The sequence below is a fragment of the Coenobita brevimanus genome, chromosome 54 (assembly GCF_032717465.1).
Source record: "Coenobita brevimanus isolate Jiangsu-jjx chromosome 54, ASM3271746v2, whole genome shotgun sequence".
Lineage (NCBI taxonomy): Eukaryota > Metazoa > Arthropoda > Malacostraca > Decapoda > Coenobitidae > Coenobita > Coenobita brevimanus.
The window spans coordinates 18368272-18382785 of record NC_137007.1 but is presented as its reverse complement, the minus strand read 5'-3'; the positions used below and the strand labels follow the sequence as shown (position 1 = coordinate 18382785).

General features: G+C 42.7%; 1 protein-coding gene across 1 annotated transcript in view; it reads right to left on the bottom strand.

Moving 5' to 3' along the window:
• The window catches only part of LOC145401046 (uncharacterized), a 174294-nt gene extending 171646 nt beyond the window's left edge, over positions 1–2648 (bottom strand). Inside the window, exon 1 of the mRNA XM_080273422.1 lies at positions 2436–2648. Within this exon, the coding sequence (XP_080129548.1) occupies positions 2436–2648 (213 nt within the window). The remainder of the gene's footprint in view (positions 1–2435) is intronic.
• Between the last annotated feature and the right edge of the window lie 11866 nt (positions 2649–14514).

Here is a 14514-nt window from a genome sequence, read left to right as displayed (position 1 = left end):
TGTGCCACCGACTATCAGCAAGATCATTTCTAAACCCATCCCAGTCTGGCCTATTAAAGTACTATCTGGTCACTCTGACAAGCTCAATACGTGGAGATCTGGGGGAAATGACTAATAAAGCTTTGATGAGATTGTGGTCGGAGGATCCAAGTGGTGACAGCACTTCTATCCTGTATTGATCTGAGTTATTTATCAGGAATTGGTCCAAGAGACAGGCGTTATGGTCAGGATAATATGGTATTCTGGTTGGTTGTTTTACCAACTGCATGAAATTAAACGATTTTGCAAACAGCTCGCATTCTAGACCATTCTCGTCAGTCCTGGCAGAATGCAAGAACCATTCTACATTATGGACATAAAAATCACCTAAAATGGCAATATCAGTGGTAAGGGTGAGGTTGAGGGTTGTCAACTGTGAGGATATGGAGTCGTATACGCTGGGCCCTGAAGAAACATTGGGGGAGCGGTAGACTGCACAGATATACTTTGTAATATTTAGATAATTTAGTTTATTCAGTGAATAATCAAAATTTGCTGAGATGAAGTTCAAAACAGTGTCAACTGCAAATTCAATATGATATAGCAATAGGTGCCACCTTTGTGATGGAAGTTTGTGAGAAGATGGTAACCAGAAAAACAAAATGGAGACATGTCGGTAGAGGGAGAGATTTGGGTTTCTGAAAGGAACACGGCTAGTGGGGATGTTCATTCTTTGGAGGAAAGAGTGAACTGAATTCAAATTGGTACTAAGACCACAGATATTAGTGAGTATAAGGCTGAACCCGAGCTTCTCCGCTGACGAACATAGCAGTGTTTGTAACAACTGCTTGATTGCGACCAGGAGGACCCTGTGCCACCAGCCCCACCCTGTCGGTGGTGGCAATCCGAGATACCACCGATTTTGCTGATACTAATGCAGCGGCTATTGCTAAGGGGGAATGGAAATAGGTGTGATGTCTAATGTGCATGTAGTGTCGTGAATACAGTTGAAGGCAGATGTATTATGAGAGTATGCTGACCTACTCTCTGTGTTAATGAAAACACTAAATATGTTCAGCAAAGGGAGATGGTCAGGAAGAGGTCCTGAGGGCTGGTGAAACGAGAGCTCCAGCTCTCCCTGTCACCAGCTTGCCATCCACCTCGGGAGTACCGCCCTCTTCGACTGGTGCTACAGTCTACTCCTTGCAATAATAAACAGAAAAAAAAAATAACCAAAATTTTCCCGTATGAGAAGACAAGGCACCAGTCGAATATAGGCTACTGTAGTTTGGAAATTTGCCGTCCTACTCGCCCGCCAACCCAATTCCATACAATTCCATCTTGTTCTGTTACAACTCAGCATCTTGGCTTCGACACTAAGGGGAAAAGATTAACTGCGTGGACTGGCTGATCCACATTCCCCTCTGGTGCAACGTTACTGGTGTGGTCCATCTCCTGTGACTCACATTCCTTTAAAACCTTCAATCTGAATATTTTTTTTTTCTCGTTATCTTCAGTTTTGTTGAACTTTTGACTTTAGTAATGATCTATAGCCATTATTAACACTGTGAGCTGTTCATCCCTTACAGATCATTGCCTCCCATACACAAAATATTATTACTGGTGGCAGTAAGAATAAAATAGAAAATGAGTCAGCGGGCTGAAGGGGTTAGGTCTCATTTGCACCATCTTGTCATAATAGCTTTCATGCCCTGTTTCAGCCAAGTTACGTTATTAATGGCACATGTCTTAGTGCATATCCAAAAATCAGTATTTCCTGCGGTGTAACTATATGCAGAATTATTATAAATGCTCCTCAACCCCGAGAATGTCCTCGAGAAACTGTACAATGCAGGAAGAACGTGTTTAGCAGAGATACTCGTTTGTGTCTTGCGTATGCAAACTGGGCGCTACAACACATGTTGCTTTGCTAAAACAATTTTTAGCAGATAAATTGCTCACGTTAACTATTACTGGTCAGGTTATCCCAGAGCAGTAAAATCATGGAGTTAGCTGGAAAACTTTTAACTAGAAAGAATCGGAGTAAGGGTTAGGAGAAACTAGCATCTTGTGCTCAAGTAAACGTGGGAAGTTTGCAGTTCTGTTACTTACGTTTTGTCAGCTCTACCGAAACTCCCTATCCTGCGATGTCACTATATATCAGTACAGTAGTGATTTTTTTCGTATTTACCATTCAGTTTTACAGTTTGTCTTACATTTCCCTACTACTTTATCTACAAATTACACGTCTCTTTCTGTCTAGTAGTCCATTCCTTAGTCGGAATCTGTCAGTTTATCCTTATTTTCACACTGAGTCTGCTCTCAGTATCTTGTTTCTCCTCTATTTGCAGACCAGCATCAATTTCTCTCTCTCTCTCTCTCTCTCTTTCTCTCTCTCTCTCTCACACACGCACACACACACACACACACACACCACAAAAACTCCTTTAACTCACATATACAGCAAAGTTATGTGAAGGCTGTATGTTGATAGGCTGGTCCCTCTCCGTGGGTACGTATCTATAGAACTCAGTGCGGTTGTGGTACCACTTGAGGGAGTAGAGGCGGGTGGAGCGGAGGTCATAAGAGCAGCTCAGGTTAGCTTGACCCCCAGCGAAGGCATACTGGGGCACCTCCACTCTTTGAAGTATGTTTCCCACCGTTCCCATCATAACTGAAAAAGACAAGGGCAAAAGACAATAGCTGAGAGAAGGTTAATGTTTTGTTATAGGTCAACACTTACGATAAGGTTAAAGTTAACAGCCCATAGATTTTTACCATCTTGAGGTGGAGGTACTTCCTACAGAATCAGGTGACATCTTTTAAAGGATACATTTTCTTCTACTTACGGATAATATTATTGAGATTAGAATAGCTGTCTTATTGAAACAGTTAATGAAGGCTATACCTATCCTCTGCATTTCGAAAGTGTCTCCTAAGGCGAATAAAAATGTCTGAATATTGCAAAAATTCAATACCTATTACGCAATCAAAGAGAAATGAGTAAGAAAGTGCAGTAGTAGGTACCCAAACGATATATGTTGGTACCTTGTTTAGGTTCCCTCGATGATGTATACAGACACTCTGACAAACATGGCTACTTTCTCGAAACATAAAGCATTCAGGGAGTACAACACCCACGCCGTATAATTAATCGGCTTAAAGGCCTGTCCACAGTCATTGAACATCTGTAATTCTGAGATGTGGTAATAAAAAAAAAAATGTTGGAAAAATCGTGTAGACGTGATAAACTGAGGCAGCTTCCCTGCTATGGGTCAACACTGATGAGCAGCTTGATTGGACACGACAGGTGCTCAGTGACTGTGTGCAGGGACCTTAAGGCCGAATATCTGACCCTTTCCTGTTCCCTTGATCTTTGATTGATTCCTCTCAAAATAGCATTACCTCATCCTTATCTGACCCTTAACCCATCCACTAAGTTTGGTTCAAATTGAATCAATAGTGTCTTAGTTGACATTACCCTATGATCCTGAACTTTGACATATTGTCCTGATAGTAGAATAATTTCGTCGTCGGGTTACCTTAAACCCTGCCACCAAGTTGCAGTGCACATCGAATGAAAATTGTCTGAGAGAACGATTGAAACTTTGCCCTTGTCTTGTGACCTACTCCTGCCCTTCGTCTTCAAAATTGAACCATGTCACTCTTTCCAGTCCTTTAATCCATCAATAAAGTTTTATTATTATCGTAGCAAAACTTTAAGTTAATTCGGTTCTTGACCTAGGACCTTTTTTCTCCAAAAGTGAATCAACCGTCCCTCTGAAAGTTCTCAGCTATTATTCCGAATCTGGTTCACTTTCGTCCAAAAGTATTTCCTTAACTTTGCCAACTGATAGACAGACAGAAAGGCAGACAGGCAAACCAGACCAAACACATACTGTAACCTCTTGACACTGCAAGCGTGGGTGTAACAAACTACCACATTCCACACAACGTATCCGTGCCAGGGGCGCAACCAGAATTATAATCGGGGGGGGGGGGGTCACAATGACTAACCTTGAGAAATATAAAAACATACCGGTAATGCATAGAAACATACTGCCGATAATCATCATCAGTTTACAGTATTTCATCACAAACTGGCCAGCTGCGTATCACAGTTCCTCTCCTTTATAAAAATTTCATTGTACAACTCTTTCCCTACTTTTAACACTATACCATTATATGTTTTTTTGCCATAATCCACATCACAGTATTTTCTCTTTAGGGCACGCATGCAACCTGAAAATGAGAAATATCTACTTGCTGACACCCAAAACTACCATAAATACAGCAAACTATAAAATACAGTAGAATATAATTCATGAAAAGTAAGTTTTTCCTTGCGAAAATCACAAATGAAATTGTCCCAACTTACCCTGGGTAAAAAAAAAAAAAAAATGGTGGGCGAGTCGGGACAATTATCTATTAATCCTTCAGCACTGCTCTGCTGTAAAATTGCATTTTCTGGATAAATCACAAAAACTATAACAATTGAAGATTTCACCCACCAAAAAGTAGATCTTTACTCTAAAACTGACTGTGGGAGAGGAAAATTGGCAATATATATGTATTTTCAGAAATGAAATTCTACAGCGGTCAAAATACTGCCCTTTCATATTTGCACATTTTTCATGCATTATTCGTGGTTCCATAGAAAACTAGTAGTAACAGCATTTGCAAAGTTGAGGCAGGGCTATTGAATGGGCATAAAATGGAAATGTCTGGGCATTTGGCATTGCAGTGCCCACTGTTCCAACTCACCCCGTGTCCCGGACTGTCCCAACTCACCACACTCAATGCTTATGTCTATGAAAATCCATCGTCTGTTAAATACTTCATTTAGTTCAGTGATGATTAGTTTGGTTCAGTGATGGTTGCCACACAGGGCACAGGTACCTGCAGCCTGAAGTATATCACAAGGAAAATCATAAGCAATCATTGGCTTTCAGTTTCTGCGTGCACCTACACTTACGTAGAGCTTATGGCATGACATTATCATTTGTTATTATTACTGGCAGTAATAATATCCCCAACAATGTAATGCATTTGTTAAACATAAGCTGACCTTTTAGTACCTGAACTCATGAAGTCCAATATACTTGACTACTGTGGCTGCTTCCGTTTCATAATAAAATGATCCAGGGTACCCCAGGGAATATGTTTTTTTTCACTTTTTCTCACAGTACAGCGTGCAAGTAACGTAATTAACAAATTGTATGGACTGGTCTTTTTTTTTTCTTTTTTTTTTTTCCGGCCTATCAACTATTGGGGTCGAAGCCCCTGGTTATTAAGGCCATTTATATATATATATGTATATACATTTAAACATATATACATATATATACAAACATATATATATACATACACACACACACACACACACACACACACACACACACACGCTTCTATGCATACATACAGACACTTTCATGCAAACGTACATATATATATATAATAATTTTAATCTTATTTATTTTTTATTTTTTTTTTTCTTTCTTGGTTTTATATTTTTTATACCTTATATTATAAAGTAAAACTAATCTATGGACCCTAAAATTAATCACCTAACAGACAAATCGCTAACCTATACTAAATCCTACAGAGACAAATAGCTAGACCTACACTAATGGTAAAAATACCTCGACTAACAGAACACCATCGACTGCAGATATGTAATGCCTTTCTACATTACATACCTGCACTCATCACCTGGTGACCGTCAGTCGAGGCACAACCTAATATAGGGGACATCAATATATGAAAGGGAACCAGACGAGTCAGGAACATTTCCATATACGTCAGCTGTCGTCCCTAATTAGAATAACTTAAGCAAGATAATATAATGTATTTACATAATTTGTACAGAAAGTGAAGAACCTCGCCCAGCAGACCACCATCGACTGCAAGTGCCCAATACCTTCCTATATTGCACACTTGCACTCATCAGCTGGTGACTGTCAGGCGAGGGACTTGGCTTAACCCGCCCCATCCCGTCGACGTATGGGTACGTTGCAACGATTTGCATTTGCCAGTCCCGGCAACGTACCAGTACGTCGTGCAATTGCAAGGTCCCTAACTTGCACAATTTTCAATTTTCGCACGTGATTTTTCGTATGTATACACGGGACACCTTCCTCTATTCCTCTACAAGATGCCAAGCAGGGACAATGCCTTACACTGCATAACCTCCCCCCTCCCCCCCTCATGCCATTGTCTTGGCAAAGGACCTGTTACCAGTGACCTGCCTAGTAAAGATATTCAGGGCCAGAGTGATTCCCCAATCGATGACAATGTGGAGAACAATGTTTACATAGCATTAGAAGAAGAAACAGCCAGAAATAATGATCAGGTAATGTGGCAAAAAAAGGTCAGGTATGGTGATTAGTTAGTGAGTGACACAATGCTTATAATGCCTTTATTACTGCTTGAAAAACCAATATACTCACATACTACATACACATTCGTACCAAGTAAATAAATAAATACCATTTATGAGTGGATAAAATAGTTACCCTCCCATAGAACTAGTTTTCTTTGGTGCCAGCATGTTAGAAAACCCACTCAGGTAAGGAGGAACTCCTACCTGGATTGGGCACTTTAAACCTCAGGTGAGCGATTTCTCTATGAATTTTCGATGTTTCTCACCAAAACCGAAGGTTTTAGCCAAAAAATTTTTTTTCGAAAATACCTCGGGACTGGGGGATGTCGGAGGTGCGGAAAACCTCGGGACGTGACGGGTTAATGTAGGGGACATCAATATTAGAAATAGATCGGTGGGAGGAGGAACTATTTAAAATATGTCAACTGTCAACCCTAATTAATATTACGATATATACATATTTACTCTTCATAAAAACCATAACCACACAGTAAAAAAGTCACATCACTCTGATCAGTCCGGTCTCTCTCAAGAAAGCCATCAATTTATCAGTCATAACAATGTCCCCATCACCCAGGATGGTGGAGAGGGTGAAGGGGACGTCTACTGCGCCGCAGTAATTTATAAGTGAATCACGTTCACGAATAAATCGCCGACAGCGCAGGATGATATGACTGATAGATAACACCGCATTACAGATGTCACAGTGCGGTGGGAAGCGTCTTTCCATATATGGTTTTATGTGCGTTAAAATGGTGGCATTAAGCCGTAACCGTGCCAACACTTTTTCTTCTAGGCGACTGGGACGGTTGACAGTGTCCCAGTCGCCCAGGTACGGCTTACAAGTTGGAATATTTAGTCTGGTCCACTGACCTTGCCACAGAAGATTTATTGATTTCTTTCCGAGAGAGAGACTCGACCATAGATCACGAGGAACGTCCCAAGTCTCCTCGAGTTCTACAGCCGACTTTGCAAGTAAGTCAGCCTGCTCGTTGCCGTAGATACGACAATGACCAGGCACCCAGATCAGCGTGAATGACTTGTTGCATAAATGCAACTTATTAACGATGCGGCCCTGGATCTCGTGAGAGTCCGTAGTACAAGATGCAATTGCCTGAAGGGCTGATTTTGAATCTGAAAATATGACAAATGAGTCATGCCTAGAATTAAGAGCATAGTCTATGGCTTTGTCAATAGCAAAGAGTTCTGAAGTAAACACAGATGTATTAGTCGGCAACCGATACCTGAGGGCACATTCAGTCGACCACACACTTGCACCCACACATTCACTCGACTTGGAGCCGTCGGTGTACAATTGATGGGACCCCAAGTGACAAACAATGATGTTACGAAACAAGTGGTGGACCTCCGCCTTCGGCGCCTTGGCCTTTGGTGCTGGGAGCCATGATACATCCACTGTAAAGCTGGGTGGCTCCCAAGGCGCTATATTTTTAAGCACCAACTTGTCACAGTCACTGGGGTCCACACCAAGCTCCCGAGTCAGTAAGTGGAGGCGAGCGGCAAGTGGCCGATGCACCCCCCGCAGTTGGTGATGGTATTGACGCAGGGGGGTACAGGCCACATTGCCGATATTACTTTTCCTTAATGTTCGTAATCCATACGAAAATGCCAGGTGGTCACGGCGAATACGGAGGGGAGGCACATTCGCCTCCACTTCCATACGAGCTACATGGGTACACCGGACAGCTCCAAGACACATTCGCAAACATTTATTCTGCAACACATCCAATCCTTTCAGAGTGGCATCGGATGCCGAGCCATACACCTGTGCGCCATAGTCTAGCTTCGATCGAATAAGGGACTTATACACCATTAATAAAGATTTTCTGTCGGCACCCCAGGTAGTACCCGCTAGGTACTTGAGGACATTTAACGGTTTATCACAACGAGCAAGCAAAGTATTAATGTGAAGTTTAAAATTCATTCTACGATCAAAATGTATTCCTAAAAATTTTACAGAATTTTGAAAAGGTACCGCCTGATTATCCAAAGTTAAGCACAAATTAGGTACGTTACGATTAGTGAAAACTATAGCGGCACACTTATGTACGGAAAACTTAAATCCCCACTGCAAGGCCCATTGGTGGACAGAGTCAAGGGCTGCTTGAATCCGCCCAGCCGAAAATTGTGCATTACGGGAAGAGTGCCATATTGCACAATCGTCAGCATAGAGCGAGTATTTAAGATTCCTCAGGATGGGAGCTGATGACAGAATATCATTGATCATAATACTAAATAAGGTAGGACTAAGCACACTTCCCTGCGGCACCCCGTTTTCCTGGATAAATATATCTGATGTTACATTACGGGGCAATTTGACAGAGAAAGTTCTGTCCCGTAAGAAATTTGAAATAAAAACAGGCAAATTTCCTCTGAAACCATAAGCATAGAGCTTCATTAGTATACCGTGTCGCCATGTAATGTCATAGGCTTTATGGATGTCCAAGAACACCCCTATCATGAATTCTTTATTGGCAAATGCCTCTGCAATACAATGCTCTGTATTTACGGAAGCCACACTGTTGATCATTTAACAAATTCTTCGACTCTAAAACAAAAAGAAACCTATTGTTAACCATACGTTCCATGACCTTACATAGACAAGAAGTCAACACAATAGGACGAAATGAAGTGGGATTCATAAGACGACCAGCCTCTTTGGGTATCGGTATGACGTCCGCAAAGTGCCATGAGTTTGGGAACGTTCGAGACGCCCAAATCTCATTGTACAATGCTAACATCTTAATCAGATTGTCCTGATTAAGATGCTGGATCATACCGTACGTGATGGTGTCTGGTCCCGGGCTGGTGTCTTTACAGGATTTAAGGGCAAGGAGCAGTTCATCTAGCGTAAACTCTTGGTTGTACGGGGAGTTTACATCTTCTGTGGCAAAGTCTAATATCTGTAGCTCAGCCGTGCGTTTATGATGTTGGAAACGTGGGTCATAATTGGCTGAGCTACTTACGTGAGAAAAACTCCTGGCGAGGATGTTAGCAACGTCCACGGGCTCGTCATAGATGTTATTATTGACTTGCAAGGTGGTGACTGGGAAATATGGGCCTTTATTATTTAATATTCTTATGGTGGACCAGACTTTACGTAATGGTGTTGTACGAGTCACCGTGGACACAAAGGACCGCCAGGAGTCACGTTTGGCCCTTCTTATCATTCTCCTTGCCTCAGCCCGTGCCTGTTTGTATGCAATAAAATTTTCCTCAGTGGGCTGACTATCAAAAATCCTGTATCTCCTATTGCGTTTTCTTAATGCTTGTTGGCAATCCGGCGTCCACCAATGTGCTCTATGCTTCGCATGAACTGTAGAAGTCTTGGGAATAGCAGCCTCAGCTGCGTGTAATATGGATTGGGTTATATTTTCAACCTTAACATCTATGGTCTCCCCAGATATATCTAAATTGGTGATCCTTGAGAAGGATCCCCAATCTGCTTTCTTATAGTTAAATTTTGGAGGTGGAGGGTCCGAAATGATGTCGCGTGTATAAGAAAGACAGATGGGTAAATGATCACTTCCCAAGGAGTCGTCGTAAGGGTCCCATGAGAGATATTGATGTATACCAGGGGAGGCCAAAGATAAGTAAATGGCCGAAAAGTTACCAGTACGATCATCTACACGAGTCGCTCTACCATCGTTCAGAAGACAGAGGTTGGACTGTAGTATTAGGTCGGCTACTTGCTCCCCACGACCATCAATCCTCAAGCTACCCCATTGATAGTGATGGGCGTTAAAATCTCCCAACACTAACTTATTGCCAGGGAGATGTTCAAAAAGTGAATTTAAAGCATCACTATCAATGGGGCCATGTGGAGGACAGTACAGAGAGCAAATAGACAGATAAGTGTTATTAAATTTTACTCTGCACGCGACAGCTTCCAGAGTAGAATTTAGAATCACTTCCGTTTGTGGGTGTGATTTGTGTGTGTATATGGCAACTCCGTGACCTTCATATCTTCTATACGAGTGATAGTGTTTGAACTGTGGAGGATCAGGATGATCCTCCAGGCACGTCTCCTGTAAACAAACAACGTCTGGCCTGTGTATAGAAAGCAAGATTGCTATATTGTGTAACTTATTCCCGACACCTCTACAATTCCACTGTAATAGAGTGAATGCGGCGGTTTAAGATTTACGAGGGTGGCCAGTATGCTTAGTTTTTTTATGCCCCCCGAGTCCAGGTGAGTGGCTACCGGGGGACCTTTCCCGGTTCTTGTTCATGGAGACTTCCATATTGTCATCAATGATAAGGCTCCCAGACTCCACCGAGGAAGAGCTATTCTTTCTCTCCCTCGTTGGACCAGGAGCGGGAAGGACATGAGGACGTGACTGCTTAGTGAGGGGGGTCAAATTAATTTTGTCAGACTTGTCAGGCTTCTGTTTTGCCCGCACTGACTGCGAAGGAGCAGCGGCAGCCTGAGAGTATGATGTAGCAACAGGGATATCCGTAAGAGAGTTGGAACGTACAGGAGGCTTAGACTGAGAGGTAGGGCGTGGGGCACGAGGAGCGAATGTAAGGTCAGTTTCTGTCTCAATGGTGCACATCACGGGACGGGACACAACCGCCGATGCATAGGAGACATTAGGCTTGGGAGTTGCATGCAACTCCTTCACCTTCTTCCTTGCATCGTAAAAGGAAATGCCCTCAGTCGCTTTCACAGTGCAGACCTCTTTCTCTTCCTTCCACTTGGGACAAACCCTCGAGGAAGTGGAGTGAGCATCCTTACAGTGAAAGCAGCACTCAGTCTCGGATGTACAGTTGTCAGCAGAGTGACCTACAGCCGCACACTTGCCACACACGATGTTGGAAGCCCGACAAGCCTTTTCATGATGTCCATAGAGCTGACATTTTGAACAACGAAGGGGATTCGGGATATACGGTCTTACATTTACAATTTCATATCCTACTTTGACATTTGTAGGTAGCAAAACTTTGCCAAAAGTGAGGATAACAGTGGCTGTCTTCGTCCTTACGCCTTCCTGATAACGAGTGATGAATCTTGCATCAATTACATCCTGCTGAGCAAGTTCCTGTATGATTTCTTCCTCACTCATCACCATGAGATCCCTGCAAGTGATAACACCCTTGCAGGAATTCATGGATGTTGGGATCTTGGCCTCGATATCATGGCAGTGAAACTTACACAGCTTTAGCAAGTCTTTGACCTGAGCAGAATTGAATGTCTTTACCAGGAGGTCTCCATTTCCAAGTTTTTTAACTTGTTCCACCTCTCCCGCACAGTGGTCAGTCACCTTCTTGACAATGAAGGGATTGAGTCTGGACAGGGGAGTGGAACCTAGAGCATGAAGCGTTACGAAGGTCGCGTCATTTACAGGGATGTCAAGCGGGGAACGAGTCTGGCGTCCGTCAGTCTGGGGCCAGTCAGTAACGGTAGTGATGTCGTCAGGACTACCTCCCCCCCTGAAGGGGGGGGAGGCAGTAGGGGGGTCCATCATAGCTACCACTTCCCCCGTGAAGGGGAAGTGGGAAGAAAGAGAAAAACGACCAAGGGGCAAAGTACCTGGGGAAGACCCACCTAGGCTGAGATTACCCTCTCAAACCACTCTCGGGAGGACGCGCCCGTGTGTAACTCACACCCCAGAGCGATCAGTGGGGGGTACACTCCAGAGGTGAGTAAGCAAAGGGAATCTCAGAAATTAGATATAGACACCTACTATATCTACTAAGGCCAGGGAGGAAAATTAGTTCTAGCTAACCTAACTTTATCGAAAAACGCCCTAGTGGCGAAAAAACAAAGCTAAAGCCGGTGAGGCAACCCTGCAGCTAGACGAGAGCTCAGAAACACGTCTTCACTCTTCGCAACCATCCATCAAAGTACCCCCTCGGACTGGTCACTGGTGCAACACGATCTTATGAGAGTCGACTGATGACTAATGGTGCAGGCGGGTGATAAGCGAGTGAAAGCTGATGACCAGTAAATGTTGCCACGATAGTTTGTTTTTCTTGCCATTTCTGCCAAATGAAAGCCTACATGCCCACAGGTACTCCTAACTAGTTAATTACATAAACCTTTTAGTAGCGGAGTTTCCCATTTTGGAGATAATGCCCCTACGTGTCAACAAGTGGGTTGGTGGAGGGTTAGTGCCCCTCCCCGTAAAACAAATAACTCAAAGTCAAATGGCCACCCCTTACGAGATTATGGCGTCTGGCAATAGATAGATAGATAGTGTCATAAGGTTCACAAAAAATTGAAAATTTTGCAGAGCAACACTTGTTTCTTGCTTCCTTTCCTGCCTCCTCTCCTCACATGTCCGGGCTCCAACTGCTCCCCGTGCATAAATTCGAATATCTGTCTCGCACCTAAATCTTAAAAAGTATATGTGTATACAAGACTTTACTCAGAACTGCATATTTTTTCAGTTCTCCAAATATGTGACATACCGAGTATTGGATTAAACAAGTATTCGACATCTAAGATTCACAGTCTGTTCTCGAGCACACGTAGAATTTTGGGAGGGAGGGGGGGCCCGGGCCCCCGTGGCTCCCCCTGGCTGCGCCACTAATCCGTGAGTGAAGCACTGGGTGGGGGCGGGTCACTCGTCCCGTAACAAATTGGTGTTCCTCGACCTTACGGATCAGTTGCCATTCATAGTCAGTCATTACGACTTGGACGTGTGCAGTGTTGCAGCCAACCCACGTCAAGCGAGGACATGACGGCCTCTACAATGCATACATGCATACATACATACGTGCATACAAATTTTAAAACCACTGTGATTTTGACAGAAAAATGTCTATTTCATAAATTATCTATCAGCGGGAACCCAGAATATCCCATCCACCAGAGCAGTGACCGGCGAGCTGAGACACTTCCCATTACGGCACACTGATGATAAAATGGTGCAGGCAGATGCAAACAAAAATACATGCATACATGTATATAAACAAATTCAAACCCCCAGGTGAATTCAACACATATATACCTGTTTCCGGAACTATCTATCAGCACGAACCCCAAACATTTCATCCACAAGAGCAGTGACCACCTGGCCGAGACAATGTCCAGTACAGCATATACTGACGAATATAATGCCAAGGGCCAGCATGGGTTCAGTGTCACACGCACCTGTGTTGTTGCACCACACACCTGTCACAATCACTCCTGCCACACCACAAACACTCCATCATGCTACCTTTTTGTTGTTACACCACCCATTCCATGACTCATATTTAACGTACTGCACACACACACACACATACAAGCATGCATGCATGCTTGCTGTTCTAACCCCCATTCCATGACTTACATCCATTGTAGGCTACACTAATACATACATAAAACAAACAAACAAACAAACAAACAAAATTTCAAAAATACCAGACCAATCAAAGAAGAATATCATGTACTGTATAAATAACCCAGCACCTCTTTTGTTTGAAGAGTAAATATATTCTTACTGCTAAAGGAAATTTTCACCATAATTTATATATATGGATATCGATATCTTTTTCTTAAAATTCTGCCTTTTAGTAAACACCTTTGACACATCTATATATTTTTATATATACAAAATTATATAAGTCATGAAATACTTATCAGACTATCATATTCTTACACACATTGGTTTCACGTTCAGTAGAAGACATATGATTTTTTCCCCGACAGATTACTTCGTTTTGGGCCAACAGGCATCCTGTTATCTGTTCTTATATATCCCTATGTATTACCATGAAAGGGTTAGACCAGTTCTTCACTAACCATATTAATAGGATTACCTTACTAGTCAATCTTCAGACGATTTAGCCAGCTTTGAAGTCACCCTCAATCTGAATTTCCTGACAGTCTCTCTTTTCGTAGACCAACAGTCATAAAGTTCGCTTGTTACAAGAAGAAGAATGCAAAATCAATTCTGCAGTTATGTAGGAATGCACAGAGTAAAAGCCATTCTGACGTAATTTGGGAGATACACTACTATCTACCTGCCATTCTTCCATCCCAGAATATACAACTTCCAGTTCTGTTGTGTATTTAGCCAACACCACCTGTGTCTCCCTCCTCCTATGATCAGTTCAAAGTTAGGTGGAGCGGAAGAGGAAATATCCCATTTTATGTAATTTGGCAGATTCTCCGTTATCTGTCTTCTACTCCCACATCAAAG